We start from the raw sequence: 21377 nt of genomic DNA, 5'->3' as shown, positions 1-21377 counted from the left end.
GCTACTAATGGCAGCAGCTGTTTCACAAGGGATGGGCCAGCATTCTGACACAAGAGGGAAAACTTCCACGTTCCCTTTCCCAGGACCAAAAAAGAGTGACTCTCTCTTGTCCAAAGTGAAGATTACAATAACTGTAGAGGACTTTGGCAACCTCATGTCCATAGTGGCTGGAGATACTACACCAGAGTGATCTGGGGTAAACATTGGGTGGTCTGTGGTACAACAAATGGCCACATCAGTCACCCACCTTTCAGAGGCAAAATAATAGCCTGCTATGGTAGAAGAGGCTGGCTGCCTAACTTTTTCTTTTTGTGGCTGGAAGAAGGACTGACCCAGGGAACACTATTCTGTTCCATGGTCAAGACAAAAATGGTGCCTGTTTCCCAGGGGAGACAAGCTGCAAATGCTGGTAAAATTACCTGTGCACAAAACAGTCCACAGTAACTCTTTTTTGACAAAAAAAAAAAAGCACTGTAATACCCACCTTAAAACAATGTGTCAGCCCACAAAGGAATATAAACACAATTTATCCATAGAAAATATTTTTTTCAGTTAGTTTGCACTACATTTGAACTGCCAGAACATATGAGTGCTTCATTTAAAAGTATGTTACAGTCTCAAGACAGTCCATTAAAATGCAATACTCCTAGCTTAAAAATAACTTTTCTGATGGGGAAAGTAATAACACATCAATATAATTAAGAAAATAGTTTTTTTTCCCCAAAGAAAACGTATCTGTCTACCAAAGGAAGCACAAGGTGACCATTTATTCTCAAAAGGCTCAGAGGAGTATACTCTTCAAAAGCAGTAAAGCTCTAATGGGCTTCATGCTCAAACTTGTCTTAGTCATCTCAGGTTGAGCTGCTTGACAGTTTGGGTGTATGGAAGGTGCCCTGAAGTTTTGGAAGCTGGTTGCCCATTGTTATATCCTTGTCAGAATATAACCCACAGATGTAAGGCTACTGCAGCAGTGATAAATATGATGGATCAATACATAAACGATACAGAAGTGAGCCCAGTTCCATGGCATTGAGGAATGAAGTTCTGATTGTGACCCAAGCAATCAGGGTTCAGTAGTGACCCTGATGCTGGAGAAGACAGGAAAAGAAGAAAAAGAGTGAAGCGGCTAGGTTAGTTCCCCTCTCCCAGGGGGTAACTTAAGTTATATGTGCAGAGAAATACAATTTCTCCTTTGGAAACTGAGAAAACTACCTAGCATGCTTTGCTGTTGGGAGGGTGGGGCTGAATGGATCATAGTCTTGCAACTACTTACATATTGCCAGTACCCGTCTTTAGACTGTACCTCCTTATTCAAGAAGTGCTAGGACAGTAATACCAGGTTTAAATCCATCCAATCATTCAATTCCCAGTTCTAGAACAATGCAATTAATGTTACTGACAGCCCATAGCATGCTACCTTCTCTTGTATAGCTGAGTGTGTACAATGACTTAGGGCCACAAAACAGAAAAAAATGTGAAACCTGACAGCTGCTATAATGACGGTCCATAACAGTTAACCACTGAAGCAATAATAGAAAACAAATGTGTCAGCTGATCGAGAAATATGTTGATGATCATCAGGAAGTGTGGGCAAAGTGTGAAGAAAAATGATCTAGAAGTAATTCTTCAAATACAACTGACCAAGAACTACACTAATGAAAAATATTAAATTTGCAAAGGGGGCAAGCTCCCTGTGCTCTTCTGCACCCATATACTTATACTTATTAATCTGACAGTCCCAAAATCTTGTGGAAAGGAGAAACTGTTTAATACAGTGCACAGAGGTCTAACACACTGATGCCATATTCACACTCCATACATTACAATGAGAAATGCTAGAATAAATAAGCCAGTAAAACTGTCCTTTAGCAATAGTAGGGAAGATGTTGTAAGGACTAATTTATTTATTTATTTATACTTTGTTGACCATGTTGTTCCTCTAGGCTAGTAGCCTTTTTTCAAGGGAGACCAGAGGTAGTATTTATACTACTAGGGGAAATTTGGTCAGGGTATCAGGGAACTTCCCCTGTTTCCATGCTAGAGGCAGATGGAAAGAGAAGGAGATAAATGGAGGAAAAAGCAAATATCAAGACAAGAGAATGTGTGTAGGATTCTGTGGAAATGTATCAAAGAAATCTGTTTAATGGAGGTGAGTCAGCAAATAATGGATGCATAATTGCAACCCTCAAATCCAGACGATTGCAGGATGATTCACTAAAAGAAATGGTGATACAGAGTGAGCCAGAAAATGAAGGAGATATTTCCTGGGGGTGTATTACGGAGGAAATATGAAAGGAGGATGCAGAGACAATCCTGAACAATAGCGGTGAGATAGAAAAGGAAACATATGCCAAGAAAGTAAAAGAAGTCAAAAGGGGAATAGTAGAAATGAAAAAGGCAGAAGAAAATGAAAAACAGAAGGTTGTGGTAAGGATTCAAAGTAAAGAAGACAAATAAATGGACAAGTATGAAGTGTGGGACAATTTGATAGCTGCTTTGGATGTAAAAGTACATGATGTGAGAGCAATTATTCTTATTAACAAAGAGACATTTTGTGACATTATATTTGAGACTGTTTTGTCAATGGAAAATTTTCTTGGAGAACTAGAAACTTTATTTATTTATTTATTTTACATTTGTTTACTGGGATAGTCCAACTGGATACATGTCCATTTTCAACGGAGGCCCGGGGAGAAAAGCTCCAAATAGACAAACTTACATAGATTACATAAGAAGTTAGTTAACATTAGAAAATACAAAAACAAGTGATTATGTACAATGGTTTATTAGTGTTCCCTAGTGGGGATTCACAATTCTCATGGACAGATACAATTAAAAGCAAGTAGTATTCCCTAGTAGGGACTCACAATTCTCATAGACAGACACAATTAAAAGCAAGAGACATCAGATTAGATGCAGAGCTTGGTGACGTAGTTACATGTTATGATATTTACAGATTATGTTTTTAGTTTATAACCCATGGAACCCATTGTAACCCATGGAATCTTTATGTGATACAGAGATACAAAAACTAAATTCATGTACAGTTTCAGAAGTGGAAAGAAATTTTGAAAGGACATTTAAAACCTTTATATAAAGAAGCACTGGACATTGCAAAACTTTATGATAAAGGGGTTTATAGACTAGTGGATGGGATTGCAATATTGTATTAAAAATAGAAAGAGAAAAATTATACGTATACCAAGCACGATAAATGTGGAGGGAATAAGGGTGTTGTAAAGCACTTGACGACAACCCAAATATGTTTTGTGTAATTATATATGTGTGTGTGTGTGTGTGTGTGTGTGCGTCTGCGTGTGCGTGTGTGTGTGTGTGTGTGTTGGAGACGGATATTTGGTAAGTAACTGATAAAAGAAAATGTATCTGTGTGGAAATGGGACACGATGCAAAAATGTGAATTGGAATGTTATAAATGTCACAAACTTGGACATTTATGGATGGATTGTAAAAATGAAAATGAAAGGAAAAAGAAAAACAAAGAGAAGAAATTTTCGAAGTAGGACAAATAAAAAAGAACTAGATGAAAAAGGTAGAAAAAGAAGAATAAATAACATATAACAATGCATTGGAAGCAGACTAGTAAAGGACGATGGAAGTGTAATGAAAGAAATAAAAATGTAAAAGGATAAACAGAAAGAACTCAGGAAAATATTATGAATAGTGTAGTACAATACGTACAAGTAACGTTTAAAAAAAAAGAATGTAGTGTAAAAAACATGGAAAGTAAAAAAGTTAACAGAAAACAAGACTAAGGAGTTAGAAAAGGAGTTTTCTTTATATGAGTAAGATAAAGTATTATGGCAAGTAAATATAGATTTGGTGCAGGACCAGATGGAATAAGGTATGAAATGTATACTAATTTAAGGGATTGATAAAAAATATATATTATTTAAATATTTTGAATAAAAGGTTATATAAAGGTTTTATGTATAAAGAATTATATAATGGAATACTTAAATTCATATGGAAGAAGGAAGATAGACAATTAAAAAACTGGAGACAGTAGTGAATAATAATTATTATAAGATCTTTATGAAAATAATTCAAAGAGATTTGAAACTAAAATGGAAATATTATGGAAGATAGAATATATAGTATAAAAGAGAAGTGTTGTCAATAATTATTAGCTGTGGATTATATGAATAGAAAAGATTAAGTAGAAATCATGGTAGGAGACCTTAATAAGGCATTTGAAACAACTGGAAATGAAGTCTTATGGGGATTTTTTAAAGAATATAATATAAGCGAGAAAGCTAGGAAATTATGTTTGTCACTGTATAGTAATAATAAAATAAAAATAATTGTAAAAGGCTGGTTAATTCAAGAGGTACATATGAAGAGTTAGGTAAGACAGGGATAACCAGTGAGTCGTATAATCTTTGCATTAGTTATGAGTATGATAGTATGTGAAATAAATTACAAAATGAAGGAGCTGGGTACTTAACACCTGAAGGGTTAAGCATTCCAGTTTTGTTAACATACGCATATGACATTATAATAATTTCAAGAAACAAAATTTGGATAAAAGAAGTAATAATTTGTAGAAATTAGTGTCTGGAGATGAGAGACGTTGCCCGTTCGATTCTCAGAGCATCTTCTGTGTGGCGAGATGCGTGAATGGGCATTCCTTCATTGAAGGTTGTGCGTTAGGCCTGGCAAGCTAACTCCATTAGTTCCGCTGTGGCGACCCCTAACCGATAAAAGCCGAAAGATGCAAACAAGTGTCTGGAGATGAGAGGGTGGTTTTAAATAAAGAGAAAAGTAAAGGTGTAGGTGATGTAGTAAAGATAGTGGGTATATATTTTACAATGAATGAAATTTCTGTGTTAGTTATAACATTTGGGAATAAAGATGTAAGTAGAATTCAACGAGGAAAGCAATATTAGAAATAAAACAAACTTGTCTTTTCTAGAGAACATATAAATTATCATTCAGAAAAAAAGGCTTATTGGATAAATTCAGTACTGATGGGAAAAGTAGCATACTTAGCCAGTGTATTTATTTTATGTTTTTAATTTATATGGGGTTCTAGAATAAACCCAGTAAAAAGAAGAGTTTTGTATGTAAATAAATAAGAAGGACGTTTAGGGTTAATTAACCCAGTGGTATATGCTGCTTCATTAAATTTGTAATAAGTGTTTAAATGGATAAATGTGAAAGATGAGAGATTAGTAGTAAAAGTCATCTAAGCTACCACCGACTCAAGCAGTTAGGTCTTTGGTTTAATATCTCATCTGGAGGACAGCACATACAGAAGTGCAGCACCCCCTGATGTTGTACTATAGTGTTAGCAATACATCTACCTTGTGTGGGAATAGAACCCACTGCCTTTTGCATCACATGCAAGTGTGCTACATGGTGTGCCACAGACACTAACTAATGCCAGATGACAGAATGCTTATAAAACTTAACACAGTGTAAGATAAGTAGATTTGTAATTATATGTAGTAAGGTAGTACTTTACAAACAGCAGTAATAACACTTTTATATTTTAACATTTTTACAGGTTTCAATTGAAACTCAACACTCAATCCAAACCTGTGGCCTCTGTGGTGATTTCAACAGCTTACAAGTGTTAAATGATGTTGGAGGTGAAGGTAATTACATTTGTTTCTTTGTGAAGTTCAAATATGCCACATCCAAGTTAACTGCCCTGATTTACTAATAGCTGAAACACAGCATTTGGTCTATTGAAGTAATAGATCTAATTGGTAGTAATTTAATTCCAAACTGTTCTAACTTTATATAATAACGTCAGACCTCAGAAAGTAAGCAATTTCTTGGGGAGGGTATAATTACAAGCATTTTGGTGGGATTATTGCAGATGCTAAAACATTTCCAAAATATCACAGAAAAGCAACAGACTGGCTTATTATCAAAAATAGTGATCATTATTCGAAGTCACTTTTTAACATTAGTGAATTAATGATCCTAAATCTGTTAGCCACAACCATTAGACTGACCAGATTAGTGTATAGGGTAAACTACGACAAACGAACAAATAAATAAATAAAGCAGATTTATTTATAGATTTTGGGTTAACCCATTAAGAGTACTAATCCATGTGGGCCACGTCTGAGCCATAGCATTTAGCAAAGGTGCAAGTCATCAAAGCATACAAAATCTTCTTACTAAACATTGTTAAAGAGGTAATGGTTCCATGGTACAGAATGTTAAAGCCTTAACAGCAACTCATACGAAATGGGATAGACTAGTAATCCTGATGTGGAGTTCTCAGCTGGAAGGGTTGAAAGTGAGCAGATGACTGCAGCTCCCCCACAGTTGAGGGGGCAAGACAGTCTAGTTCATGGCAATACTGACACCTACTGGAAGAAGAGGAATATGGCATGCAGCACATGGTCCAGAGAAGAGTACTTCAGCTCATTGTGTGTGTGGGGGTGAGGGGGGTGTTGAGAAGTTATGGACACAGGAAAAGACACAGAAGGCCCTCAATCTGGAAAGTGTAGACATCAACTATCAGGGATGGGACTCCCCCCACAACTAGAACTCACCACATAAAACAAAATATTTTACAGCACTTTACAAAAAATTAAAGGTTTATACATAATCAGTGAAAACATAAATGAACTGTTTTCAGGAGTTAAAGCTAACTAATAATGGAGTCTTAGCTAGTTAATAATGTAATACGCAATCATTAAATACAAGTATAGATACAGCCTGAATTATTCCCCATTCTAAGATGATACAACATGATGAAGTAACTAAACAAACATACTAAGATGCTAACAAGCACCACAAGTGCTCATGGAATAGACAATGTGCAAGTTAGTAAGTTAAGGAGGTGAGAGGGGAAACAAAAAAGGGACGGAGGAGAAATTATGCTGTGGAGTTAAAGAAAGGTAGAGAAGACAGGAAATTTACTTACTTATCTCTTGTTAATTGGATTAGTCCCACTAGGCTAGTCACTTATTTTCAGGGGAGACACAAGGTGGTATTTGTACTAATAGGGGAAATATGACCAGGCATCAGGGAACTCGCCTACTCTTTGGCATAGGGGAATGACATTAAAGGTGGCATATCCTGTTCCTGTCTCCATTCCAGGCACAAATTTAGCCCAGAGAGACAGTAGAGCCATGGAGGATGTAACCCAGTGCACTGATAGTGCAAATGTTGTTGTTGAAAAGAATATGGAGTTGGCAGAATCACTGCCAAATGGAAAAGTAATGGCGGAGAGCATGTCCATATCAGGGAAAAAGTAGAGGAAGGAGCAGGTTAATGCACTGGAGGAGGTGGGGGCTGATTTGGAGGATTTATTTATTTATTTATAATGAAGACGCAGGATGGATATGTTATTATAACCTTTCAGTCTTGAGGGTTGCAATATGATTATTTGGTGAACATGATTAACCAAGTAAACTGGAAAATGAAACAATGGTTTCTTGGAGCGGGATAATGGAGAAGATTGAAAGAGAGGCCAAAGGAGAGAAGCAAAAGTTAGAATAGACATCACATGCACAAACTATAAGACAAGGAGAAGAATGAAAGAACAAGTAAATGAAATAAGGAAGAAGTTTACTGCATGTATAAGCAACAAAAAATGAACAAGGACTGAACAGGTACGAAGTTTGGGACTTGGTAATTGGACCATTAGGAGTGACACCTAAAGAGGTAAGAACATTTATTCTAATTAATAAATAGACCTTTTGTGATATAATATCTGAAACTGAACAGGCTATGGAAAATTTCTTAGGAAGATATGAACAACAAAAAAGCAATAGTCCATGATCTGAATGTTATTTAAGTTTTCTTTAGACAAACAGAAAAAAAAAGAATAATGATGCAGTTCAAGACTGAAATTGAAGCCAGTGAGCTGAAGCAACATTTACTGACTGTTTGTAAAGATGTTGTTGATACAACAAAGGTTTATGATGAAAGAGGTCTATGGACTCGGGGTTGGGAATGTAGTGTTATATTAAAAATGATAAATAATAATTTAATTCCCATTCCAAGTGTAACAAATGTGAATGGTAAAAGGGGTTATGTAAAGTATAAGGGTCAACCAAGAACATGTTTCTTTGGTGGTAAAGATGATCATCTGATAAGAGATTGTAATAAAAGAAAATGTTTTATATGTGTAAAAAAGGATATGAAGCAAATAAATGCGATTTAAAGTGTAAAAAATGTGATTGTTCATGCTTAGAAAGTGAAAATGATATCAAAATAGTTGAAAAAAAGGTTATACATACAGAACATGAAGAAATAATACAAGAGAAATCAGTACAACATGAATTAAATGACAAGGTAGACGACAATGTGGAACAAGAAAATGTAGGTAAAGATAATAGTGAGACAAGTGAGGAAGAAGAGGGAAATTGTTAGAGGTGAATCTCTAACCCCTTTTTCCACTGCCTCTTATATTCAACCTCCCTCTCTCCTATTCTGATTCTTAAACCCCCTGTATTACCTCTACTCATCTCCACAGTTTACTTCTATACTATGCTCTGTAAAACCTTACTGTTAAACTACTGTAGAATCATGACTGTAATATAAATTTTGTAAATTGTATTTGCTCACTCTATTGTTAGAATATGAAGTTAACTGTACACTAAATTGTTACTTTCTTACTCTAATGGAGCTTTTCTGCCCGGGTCACTGCTGAAAAAAGGCTTTCTGCCCAGCCAGACTAACCCGGTCAACAAATGTAAAATAAATAAATAATGAACATGTATTCAGATGACATAGTGTTAATAACTAAAAATAAAAAAAATATGGAAAATGTCAATAATGAATTGATGAGGTCATTAAATAAAATTGGATTAAGCATTAACAAGGAAAAAAGTAAAGGTTATGGATATAAGGGAAATATAGGAGATATAGAATTCAATAAGAAACACATAGATATCTTAGGTACAATATTTGGGCAGAATTAATACAAAAATGAACAATGGAAAATTTTATTTAGAGAAATAAAGGCAATTACTACTTTTTGGAAAACTTTTAGGTGTTTCTATAGAAAGGAGGTATATCTGATTGATACTATTATATTGGGAAAAATTGCATACATAGCCAATGTATATATGCTTCGTACAAAACATGAAAAAGAATTGATGGATTAGTGATTCCTTCATATGGGGTTCTAGACTGAATCCAGTCAAAAGGTGGATATTATATATGAAAGAAGAACAAGCACTATTGGGTTTAATAAACCCAATAGTATATGTGACATCTTTGAATTTATATAAAATGTTACAACGTAGTACAAAAGAAAAACAATGTTTAATTGGTATGGTTCTTACATGTAATTATAACATATTTTGGGAAAAATGAAAATAGGAAAAAATATGAAAAGATGTAATTAATGAGGGAATAAAAGAATGTTAAAATAAGATTATATTATGGAAGGTGAGAATGGATATGACAGAGAAAAATAGAAAAGAATGGTGGTTGAACATTATGAGAACACACGTTTTTATTGATCCATAGAACAGTTTAGAAAGAAATAAAAAGAAAGCCATATTAATGAGGTGTAAATGGTATAAAAGGTTACATGAGTTTAAAGACTTTCTGTGGAGATTATTGATAGGCAAATTGCCAGTTAAGGCAAATATGCCCTATAAAAGCAAGGGAAATAGAATATGTTAATGTAGTAGTTGTAAGGAATATGAAATACAGAGCATGTGTTTTTGAAATGTTTAAGAGTAAAGATGTTGTGGAATGAATTATGTAAAATAATATATTGAGGAATTTTATAAAAGCTCAAAAAATAACTATGGACATGATAGAATTTGGTTATTATGGCATGACCAAGCAAGAAGATGTTAAAGGAATGGACAGAATAATATGTTATGCTCCATGGACAATTTGGAATGAATGATTAAATGAAATTAAATGTAATGGCAAATGGGTACTGGCTAGAAGATTAGGAAAAATATGTTTTTAGTTGTGGAAGAAAGGGTGGAGGGACAGTAATTAATATAAAGCAAGAAATTAATATAAATGGGTTAACTGTTGTAAATATTGTAAACAGGTAAATAATAAGATTTGTAAATATGAATTATGTTTTACAGTAAAAGCCCTGCTCTTTTACATCCACCTGAGCTACCATCAACTCAGGCAAATGGAGCCTCATTTCAACATTTCGTCCAAATGATGACACATTCAGGACTGCATTGAAAGAGGACAATGCACTTTTGGAAAAGTGTGTTTGGCCGTTTCACTTTCGGCCATTTGATGAACAGTACGGATCCCGAGGCATCATCCTAGGTGAAGATAGAATGCTGCTTAAGGCTAGGGACATACCCACCTGGGATACATAATCAGAGAGCTTAGTCATGTTTCTCTTCATATAGTCCAGTGAGGTATGTCGTAAGTCGTTCAGACCAACATGGACTATGACAGAGTCATAACAGTGTCTGGTGTTGAAAGACTTAAGTGAATGTGTGATGTGGCGTATCCTGGCCCCTGACAGACAACTGACTGTGACCTTTTCCTTATCCAGCTTGGTGAGTGGAACATCTGTGTGTCTCACAATGGAGTCACCTATGACTAAACCTTTGATTATGTGTTTTGCCTTAGGGGCATGTTCAGTGAGTCACTGGTGCATGCTTTGTATGTCTACTATGATTTGCTGGGAATCTATTAAGTGAAGTATATATGTCTGGGAAGTCTCTGATCTGTGGGTAGGCTTTTAGTGAGAACCACTGCATATGTAGGTTTCAGGTGTTGTATGCATGGATGCTGCAGGAGGTAAAGTATGTGAGCTGACAACCTGCATAGTATCTGATATACTGATTTGTGAGTGAGAGAGCCTAGATTCTAGATTCTTTTTTTTTCTCAAATTTTTTTTTTATTTTTCAAATACATTTGAATGAATTCCATAGTATTTATACATAACATCTTAAATAACTATGTACACTATTTACATTAGCCTGACACTATAACAGATCTTAAAGTATACAGTTACTTTATAAGTATGTCCAATCCATTATCAGAGTATCTGATCAATTATTGTATAGTGTCAATCAACAATAAGACTTTTCCCCAAGGGTTGTTGATAAATGGCTTTGGATAAATTCTCACTTCTTTAATTTTAATTTTCAATAATGCTGAGGTCTTCAGTAGGCTGTAGAAGGCTTCCAAAGTTGGTATTGTGTTTTATTCCATTTTCTTGTTATATACTTCCTTGAAATTGCAAGTATAGTCCATACTAGATACATGTTTGACCTATTCAAATGAGGACCTTCATTCACATTAAATAATACAAGAACTTTAGTTAAATAAAATGATTCATTAAATAAAGCTTGTAGAAAGTTATTAATACTATTCCAAAATGGCTTAATTTTAACACAATCAAAGAAAATGTGGTTCCAATCTACATTGTATACTTGCTCACATCTCCAACATATTCCTTTTATGGAAGAACTCATTTTATTGATTCTGTCTGGGGTTAAGAATGCTCCTTGCAAGCATTTCCAATTAAAAACTTTGCAGTATTGTGTAAAGGATGTATATTTTATCGATAATAATATATTTGTTTTAATATCTTCAGTTAACTGTATTGAGTGTCATTTTGTTATATATTTCCAATATGAGGTTTTGGGTGTTGTTTTATAGTTTATTTGTAAAATTTTGAAATACTATTTCCCACGTCAGAGTCATTATATATGATTTCATATATATATTTCGTAAATTTAGGAATTTCTTTAAATGAAGAATTGTTAATTATTCTACTTAAATCTTGTGAATATGACAGAATACTCTGTAAAGTTAGCCAGTCCTGTTGTGGAGTTTTGTATGTTGTTTTTATTTCTTGCATATCTAAAACTTTTACTTCTTTGATACATTGGCGCCAACAAACAAATCATTTTTGTTCCCAGGAATTAATAATTTCTCTCTAAATTTTATGTGTAAAGTTCTTTGTGATTATAAATGGTGCTAAAAGATCAAACCAGATTTTTAAATCTATATTTGCATTAATCATTTTTATAAATGAGTCAATGTAATAATTAATCATACGAGTTTTAGTGGGTTTAGTTATGTCATATTGCATACTAATACATATGTGCCATGGCAAATTGTTTTTATCTATTTGAAATTTTTTTTTTGTAAATCAAATTCATTTATTGATATTACAGTTAATAATTCTTTCCAATTTGCAGAGTAATTTGGACTTATCCAATCAGAGATTGTTTTAGATATTCATGCTTTTATATATGTGTCTATATCAGGAAAGTTTAATCCTCCCTGTTTCCATGGTCTGATATGATGTATTAAAGCTATTCTGTTTCTTTTGGGAAACCATAAAAATGTTATTAGGCAAGAATGTATTTCTTTAAGTATATTCCTTTCTGGTAACAAGATTCTTAATATAGATGCATCTCTCATGTATTGAATTTGTGTGAATTAGGAGAAGTGGGTTGTCAGTATACATGAGGCAATTGCTACATTCCTTTAGGATGACCATGTCAATCAGGTTAGTTGGAGAAATGATAGGAAATTGTCCATTCGTGATGCTAGATGAAGTACTATGGTCAGTAACAGGGAGAGGACTAGAAGAACCAGGTATGGTTAAGGGACAAAAAAAAGTTCTAAACTGTGAGGGGCTTAATGGGTAAGACTTTTGAAGGAACCTCAGAGGCTAAGCTGAGTGTCTAACTAGGAGGTGAAGAGCAACAGTGAGAAACCTTTGATGGAGCACAACCAGTTGACTAAGGTAAAAATTATCCATCTAAGAGTTTGCGTCTATAATTCCCAATGGTATCCTTTACTGCATGGTAGTACGCAATAATGCGGGTGGTGCATACCACACAAATCCCTACTAATGTGGGCAACAAGTAGCAATGAAAGTAAACTGTTTTCAAACACTCTAACCAATAGTAGCAGCTAGACTGGGCTCTGGGCCAACAACCACCACCCAGATAGGTTCTTAGTTACACTGTACTCTCATTAGGGTGTAGAGGAAGGCCTTTTTTCTGGAGGAATGTTGGATTATTGTTCAGAATCTGTAAAAACGACTGGGTCCTGCAAATCTGAATCAAGTCTATGCTAGGCTAGTGTAGGAAACAGCAAAAATACAGTAAAATACAGTTCAAAAATAACAGCATACAGTAAAATACAACCCAATAGTGCAGATCAAGTAAAATGATACTTATTTTTCAGTAGCAGGATGTGGATGTTTCAGAAAACACAGGAGGCTGATTGCTTGTTGCTAAACACATGTATCTCAAGAAGATGCTGCAGGCCTTCATATGGATTTACCCAAGTAGACGGCTGCTAGTCCTTGTTAGATAGCCACAACACATGGCAGAACATCTCAGTCAAGTTCTAGGTCCCACAGCACTATTAGGTCAACATCAAAAGCTCCCCTGTATCCAGTAGATCCCATCACTGGAGGAACTCATCATCAAACTCACATGCTGGCACTTGCTCAAGATCTCTGGGACCATCACCATAATATCATTAGGGGACACTGTGTACAGCACCTTTCAAATACAAGTTACATTCTCATTAAAAATGAACACAGAGAAACTATTCACCCTGCAATCATTTCCCAAAAAGAGTTAACAGACAACAGTGGGAAACAAAACACACACACTTCTTTTTTTAAGGCGAGTAATTTGTGCACAGTTAAATTCATCATACCATCCTCTGGACACTGCAGTGAAAAATCTCAGCATAGCCCTAAAAATGTTTCACAACACCTGCTTTTCCATACTTTAGTCAAAGTTTGCCTGTATAAATAGCACTTATGCACTTTACTCCTCAAACCTGTTTAAGTGATGACTTACCAACAGCTTAACATCAGCGCTCCCTATCTGAAAAAAGACACTGAAACACAAGGGCCTGGAACTCTGTAAACTTTAGTAAATTCAGGTACTGGCTAGTAAGTACAGTGCCTGGATGCCAAATAAAGAAGAAACTAACAGAGTCTGAAAGAAAATCAGCCAGAAAAGGTAAAGAGAAAACCCTGACTGGGAAATAACCTGCAGCTGTTCTGCAAAAAAGCAATTCAAACTCTAGCTTCAGTGCAAGACATGACTTCCAGTAATCTAGAGTAAAAAAGAAGTCAAATGTGCTCATTGCTGATTCATATAAATGAAACACTGAAGGAGTATATCACTTCAACTAACAAAAGGCTGGAAAAATGGAAGAAACTTTAAACAGATATTCAGATGAGCTGATAAAACTGCAAAGACCAAAGGTCGAAATGAAGACGAGGCTGGCTGAGTATGAGAATGCTCAGGAAGAGATGTTTCAATAAGTGGTACAATTAAAGGACAGAGCACATGGGAGAAAATATGAGATTTTCTGCTGTACCAGAGAAACTAGAAAGAACATATTCATTTTAAGAAGGCACAAATAAGCAACTGGACTGGTATCCCACAGCAGGAACTGTTACTTGAAAGGGCACACAATGTGTATGCTCAGAATCTGGCCATGAGAAAACAGCCAAGACCTGTGTTATTAAAGATGAAACCTACCAGCAGAAAGAGCTGATCCTGACAAACCTGTGGTAAATGGGTATAGTATTAAGTGTTTGAGGAAAATGATAGTTATCTGTATCTCAGGCAGAAGAGAAACAAATGTATTCCAGTAATCAGGAAATGTTGAGAGGCAAGTGTGAGATTCAAGCTGCTATATACAGCTGTCTTCAGAATATTTTTTTCCTGGAGGATCAAATGCATTTTTTAATACAGATCAGGCTAAGGAGGAAATAAAAATGTTTATCCAATAAAAAATGAGACAGCATATACAAGGGGCTTCTGCTTCTCATTCTTCTGACAACAAAGCTCATAGTGAAATCTTTTCCAATGATCCAAAGGAAAATGATTGTGAGACAGGAAAAAAAGGATAGAAGTTGACCAGAAGAATCAAGAGTGCCTTTGAGTTGGACTAAAGTCTGGTGTTAGGTAATGAAGATGATTAGGAAGAAGACCAACCAACAACACTAAAATTAGTGAATAAATGGGAGATTATAAAGTTTCAATCACATTTGTGAAATATGGCTTTACAAGAACAAGTGGCTGAGAAATACTGGAATTTTGGTGACTTTGTTGAACTTGTGGGTGGACCATAAAGCATATACCAATTTTATGTAATTAATGTTTAGAAGGACACCAAAGAGGGAGAAAAATAAGTAATTGTAAGTAAAACAATTTCAGTTCTTATTAGCAATATGCTGCAATAATTTAACATTTGTCATCCCCTCCAAATAATTTATATTATTCTTAACTATATCTAGGGTGGCACAGTGGTGCAGTGGTTAGTGTTTTCACCTTATAGCAAGAAGTTCTTCAGTCTGATTCTCAGCTAGGGTACCTTCTGTGTGGAGTCTGCATGTCCTCCCTGTGTTTGCATGAGTTTCCTCCAGGTGCTCTGGTTTCTTCCCACATTCCCAAGACATGCTGCAGGTGGAGTGGACATCCTGAATCTGCCCTAGGTGTGTGCTTTCTGAGGAAGATTGAGAGCCGGGCTGGCAACTCAACACCATAAAGCTCGACTGCCATTTGTTCCGTGGAAAAATGATCTGCTGTGGCAACCCCTAGTGGGAGCAGCTGAAAGTAGACACTTTTTTTTTTTATTTCTATCCTATTTTCAACTCCGTTTTCATTTTATCCAAATCAGTATCTATCTCTTCTGAAGAAATTTCTGTCTTGTCTATTAATGCTCAAATAATCTCCACTACCCATTCTTTGAATTCCTCTCTTTTTAACAGATAGGTGGAAAATTGGCAGTGTCTCATTTTTACTTCATGTCCCTGCATATTATTTTAGGTTTTATGATCTGAAATAGTTATTGGATACATGTCAAAGATTTTATTTAAATGCACATTTTCCTAAGAAATAAAAATTATATCTAGTCTAGCTCAGTTACAGCACACTGTATTTTTTGTTAGTTTTTATAGGTGAATGATCAGAGATAGTTACTGGATGAACATCAAAGCTTTCAATTAAATGCATGTGCTCTTGTGAAATACAATTTTTATCAAGACTAGCTCAGTTATTGTTCCTTGGAGAATAATACATAAACTCTGTCTGAGTTTCTAATACTGAATTCACATCTTCCATGTCAAATATTTTCATACATATCTTCAGAAATATACTGTCTTTTGTTATGTTTTCCATTCTAGGTCCCCAGGTATATCCTCACTGTTGTGAACCAAATTCCAGTCCCCACCTAAAAATAATATTCCCCATTAAAACTGATATTTCTCCCCAAATTTTTTAAGCTCTATAAGAGCAACCTTTGGTGGAATATAAATATATGTCACCATAATCTTCCTGCTCCCACCTTGCCAACAACCTCTTACTACCACAAACATAGCCTTATTGTCTTTTTTCTCTTCTATCACTATTAGAATCCCACTGCTAATTAGTATTATTTCTCTCCCTCTCCTTTCTTCCTGATATTCTGCTGAATATCCATCTTGACATCTTTTCCTTCTCAAATTCATGTGCTCATTTCTACCCAAATGTGTCTCCTGGAATATTACTATTTGTAGCCTACATTTCTTCATATAATTCAATAGTCTTTCATTTTTATAGGTTCACTAGCAAATACTAAGGTATCAGTATGTAGACTTTTCCAAGTCAATCCAACAAGCAGAGGTTGGAATCAAACCCTGTACCTTGTACCTCTCTGGGGTAAAGACTTTAACCAATATGCCAACCCCATGTCCAACTGATAACATTTGATAATGGAAAAACAAACTAATAACTCTGTGAAGTCAAGGTTTGGTAATCAAGAAAACTTGGGTTTATTTAAAGGTGATGTTATTTTGTACATTATAAATCCAGAAAAGGATATTTCTGTGTTGTGCAACATTTTGAGACACTTTCAAGTCTTTCTGGGCTACAAAATTAATGAAGATGAAACAGAGGCCATAGCAGTAAATTAGGTGTTCATATATAAATTGGTTCAACAATACCTATACTTTTGGGGACATGATAAGATAAAATATTTAGGTGTCTGGATTAAAAAGTATTCTGTTATGACAGCACAATATGTGGGAAGAGACTAAATAAAAGATAATACAAAAACTGAAAACTGGAAGCTCTTGTTTGTGAATGTGGATTGTAAGATACAAGCAGTGAAAACATTTTTAGTCCTTTTAGTTTTATATACAGGTCAGGCTTAACTTTATCAACCAGAGAAGAAGTTTTGGACAATAATTAATAAAGAATTGAAGGAGTTTACTTGAGAAGGCAGGGGAGGAGGTTGAGGGTTTAGTGGGATATGTTGCTTCTCGTGGTATTGGACTATCTGATTTGGAGGGATATTTTAGAACTACACAATTAAGGCTCATATGCAAAACACACTCAGAAGGTTATAAATCAAAGTGGAAAGGGATGATGATGATTAAGCAGGGGGGGAGTTCCTGAAATAAGGAGAAAATAAAATTGTGGATACAGATCCTTAAGGAGAATAACAGTAACCATAAAGAGTATTATATTCATAAAGTTGCAGTATAAATTCCAAGAATTGAGTCAACACTAGAACTGAGAAAAGGATTTTGCTAAAGGGATGACTGCAATTATGGGTGCAAAAAATAGGCAAGTTGGGGCTGGAATTTACTGGAGAAAACTGGCAAGAGAGCCAACATATTGGGAGCAAATAATTAGAGCGGGAAAGGCAATGGAGTAGGGTGAGGCCAAGCAGAAGTGTGCACTGTATGTTAGAAATTGCCTTCCCTACCAGAGATTGATATCAGAGTATATGCAAAGAAAAAGGGATAGGGGTGTCCTAGGTGAAAGACCATCTCTAGTTGAGGTTTTAGCCAAGTCTGGAACAGAAGTTGCTGTTAAAAAGGGCATATAAATAATGATAACAATAAGACTCAAATAGAGGAGGTTAGAAAAGATTGGGAAGAGAGACTGGAAAGTAATTTACAAATAATCAATGAAAGGGCATATAATGGCTTCCTAGTATGCAATTAATTCTAGAACATTTTGGATTTTTCCTTGAAAGTGTTTACATAGGTACTTTTATACCCCAAGTAGACCTCAAATATTTTTCCTCACGTAGCTAACAAATGCTGGAGATGTGATGGGGAAGGAGATAAATGTGCTGAATTGGCAGATTTTAAAACTATGTTACAGAATACTCTGTCAGAAATATTGGGGGATCATATATCAAACTGTAATCCACCTGTAACTGAAATATTGAATAACGTGAAATAAATAAAATAACTGGAAGTGAGAAAAAGGAATGGGCAAAATACATATAAATAAATGGAAGTTATTGGAACAGTACATGCAGAATAATGCTCAAGAGAAGGAGTGAGGTAAAAAGGAAAGCAGGAATTGTGGAATATATATATATATGAGTTTTGAGTGTATAACAGTTGTTATAAATGAAGAAAACATATATGCAATGTATAATGTATGAAAAAAAGCATTATAGTTCATTTTCTTTTCTGTTAATGTATGTGTACCTATGGCTTAAGTATTAATCTAATAAAGTATTAAAAATGTATATCCGTGTCTGGGACAGTGCAGTGTTGAAGCATTCATTTTCAGCTCCCTGATGGTTATGGATTGGTGTCATTAGCCAAGGTTTGAGTGGGTAGCCTGCATCACCTAGAAAACAAAACAAGGAGGGACACAACAAAAACATCTATAGCTAAAGAAATTACTGTGGTTAGAAACAGTATTTATATTTTGCACTTGCCATCTAGGTAACCATGAGGAATCTTACTATACAGCAAGAGGCAGTACGTTGAGCCTGTGTGCCAAGAGAGTCTGGCAGTTAGTGCAGGGGATTTAGGCTTTAAGCTACTCCAAACTATTTTCTGTGGTACAGGGTATAATTATCTCACATTTCATTTGTATAATGTGTGACCTTGAGCAAGTCACTTAAACAGTATTTTGGGACAATTGGGAATTTGGGCTAGGGTCTTTAATGATTTCCTGGACTGCATGCCTAGTAATTGCCTACAATCCTATAAGTATGTAAGTTGTGGGCACTGCCAGGATGCTGGGTTGAATGTTACTGATGCACCCCTCTGCATTCTACACTTCCTGGCAGTTGATAGAATGGTAGCCCTTCTTTTTTCAGTGCTACTCACTCCCATGTTGCAGGAAAGCATACAGTTCTATAGATGGCATGTATATGGTACTGGCTCAGTTCTGAGATGACACTGGGAAATAGATGTACTTATCCACATGTACTAAGAGTATGTCAAAGAAATTCTAAAGTATCCTCAAGGCAGAAGCCTGGGAAGTACCCAGTGTGTCCCAATTTGTCTCTGGAAGGTGCCCTTGGCAAGCATAGTGAGGGCTAAACATACCTTGTATCCGCATGTATAGTAAGGCCACTCATCCCCCTAGTCCCCATCTGTGGACCATACAAACTTACCAAAGCTTATACTATGTCCATGTCTTTTTTAAACCTGTCCAAGATTTCCTGATCAGCAAAGTTCAGATGGGTTAGCCTTTGCTATATATTCACCTTTATGGCTGGTGAATGCCACTGGGTGCATATGATTTGGATGCAACTGAGACAAGCAACTTTGACTTGGGGACAAAGAAGCTGGCAATGTAAACAAGCATGTTCACTGATTGCAGTGAAATGAACAGGAGGGCTAATATGCTGAATAGGCATGGAAAAGGTTAGATTACCTCTTCCAAACTGATGGCAATTTGTGAGTGAAAAATGCCTCTCATCCAAAGAAAGTTTTGTTCTTGGTACATCTGCATGGTAGAGTTTCTTGCAGCTCTTAACTGCTTCAGTGAACATTTGTGGTCACATGGAATTCTGAATAAACTTCCTAGAATTCCTATTCTCATGAATCTAGTTTTGGTACTGAAGGGTTTATAGGGGTACCATAAAAATTAATAGTGTATCTTAAATATTTTTCAAGAGGTGATGGGCAGGTAAAGGGCATGCAGTTTGATGGTATGGCAATTGAAAAAGCCACAAATACATTATAGTGCATATGAAAAGAATAAAGAACAGAAGCATTAGACTTAGAAAGGTGTATTCTAATAATTTTGTCCCTAGTTCTTCTGCAAAGAAGTGACATAAAGAAAAGCAGTAGAGGCTACACTAAGGAAAAGCAAAGATAAGGGAAGAATATAGTGTGAAATGCAAGATGAACAACTATTACATTGCACAAAGACTGAATGGAACCAGATCCAGCACTACATGACCTAGGCAGTCGCCTAGGGCTCATTGGCCTGGAGGGAGCCCCCACTGGTTGGGAGGGTACCAGCTGGCCACAGGACTGTCACATTTACTGTTTTAATTTAAAAAAAAAAACATATTTTTGTAAGTGTGTTCTTCTTTAAGGGCACCTTCTATATCTAGTCGCACACACCTGTTTTTTTGTTGCTGTTTTCTTCCGTTTTGTGTGTATGGAATTTGAATACTAGAAGATGTTCGTGTCCTGCTGCTTGCTTCCAAATGTAGACAACGCAGAAATGCTCCCTAGAGGGAACCTTGATTATTCTACAAGTAAGGTGTGTCTGTAATGCCCTAATTAGGGAAAGCAACTCATTAGTTAATTTGGTCATGCTCAAAGCCTGTACCTTAGTTACAGGAAACAAGAGCCTGAATCTTCTATTCCAACTATCATGCTGCTAAAAAATTAAATTTTGAGTGCATTTTCATAGAATTGAGTTTCGAGTGCATTTTTCAAAGAATTGAGTTTCAGGTGCATTTTTTGAAGAATTGAGTTTCAAGTGCATTTTCTAGGAATTGTTAGCTTCAAGGGAAGTTGAGTTTAGTGCTGATCATGCTAAGTCTGTTTACAATGTGCAACTTTTTCTTCAGCAAATGGTATCACTATTGTGCTATGGAATTTAAAAGCATTGTTAGCAGCACAACAGGTAGCATGCTTACTTTTGATGCAGAAGGCTTTAGGTTCTGCTGGATTGCCTATATTGTGTTGGACTTTAAGGGGGGGGGGTGCTGCAGTCCTGAGTATGTCTTCCTTTGGATGATATGCCTAGTAACTATGAACCTTTTGTCAGTTTGCCATCTATTCTTTATTGCAATAGTACCAGCTTACCAATTTTTTAATATAACATAGGCAATTTATTCTTCAAGGGCAGCATGCACTGAATTTGTAGATGAACCACTGAAATATAAAGCTGTTTGCTAGCAGCAACCTCTTCATTAGTTACAGATCTCTTTAATGTAGAAGTACTCAAATGACTTTTACTTCTGCAGTGAGTGTGCATATTGATTGGTGGATTGTAATGATAGAAGTTTGAGTGGCCTTTTATAAGTGAAATGTTCTGAATCGGGCAGTTTTGTCATTATTGGTTCATATGTTTTGTTTCATTATTGGAAGAATGTTCAAAACTCCAAATGTAAAACATGCTCTAACAAGTGGTACTGTATTATACAAGCAATATAATTTAATGTAATCAGGAAAGTGGATCAATGAACAC

The 21377-nt window shown here is 35.5% G+C and overlaps 1 protein-coding gene across 1 annotated transcript in view; it reads left to right on the top strand.

Annotated features, from left to right (window-relative positions):
• The window catches only part of LOC122791453 (mucin-6-like), a 1454314-nt gene that overhangs the window by 107824 nt on the left and 1325113 nt on the right, over positions 1-21377 (top strand). Inside the window, exon 5 of the mRNA XM_044059198.1 lies at positions 5528-5618. Within this exon, the coding sequence (XP_043915133.1) occupies positions 5528-5618 (91 nt within the window). The remainder of the gene's footprint in view (positions 1-5527; positions 5619-21377) is intronic.

The sequence above is a fragment of the Protopterus annectens genome, chromosome 17.part0 (genome assembly GCF_019279795.1).
Source record: "Protopterus annectens isolate FY-2018-M chromosome 17.part0, PAN1.0, whole genome shotgun sequence".
Lineage (NCBI taxonomy): Eukaryota > Metazoa > Chordata > Ceratodontiformes > Protopteridae > Protopterus > Protopterus annectens.
The sequence above is the reverse complement of the archived record's forward strand: the minus strand, read 5'-3'. Positions and strand labels throughout refer to the sequence as shown.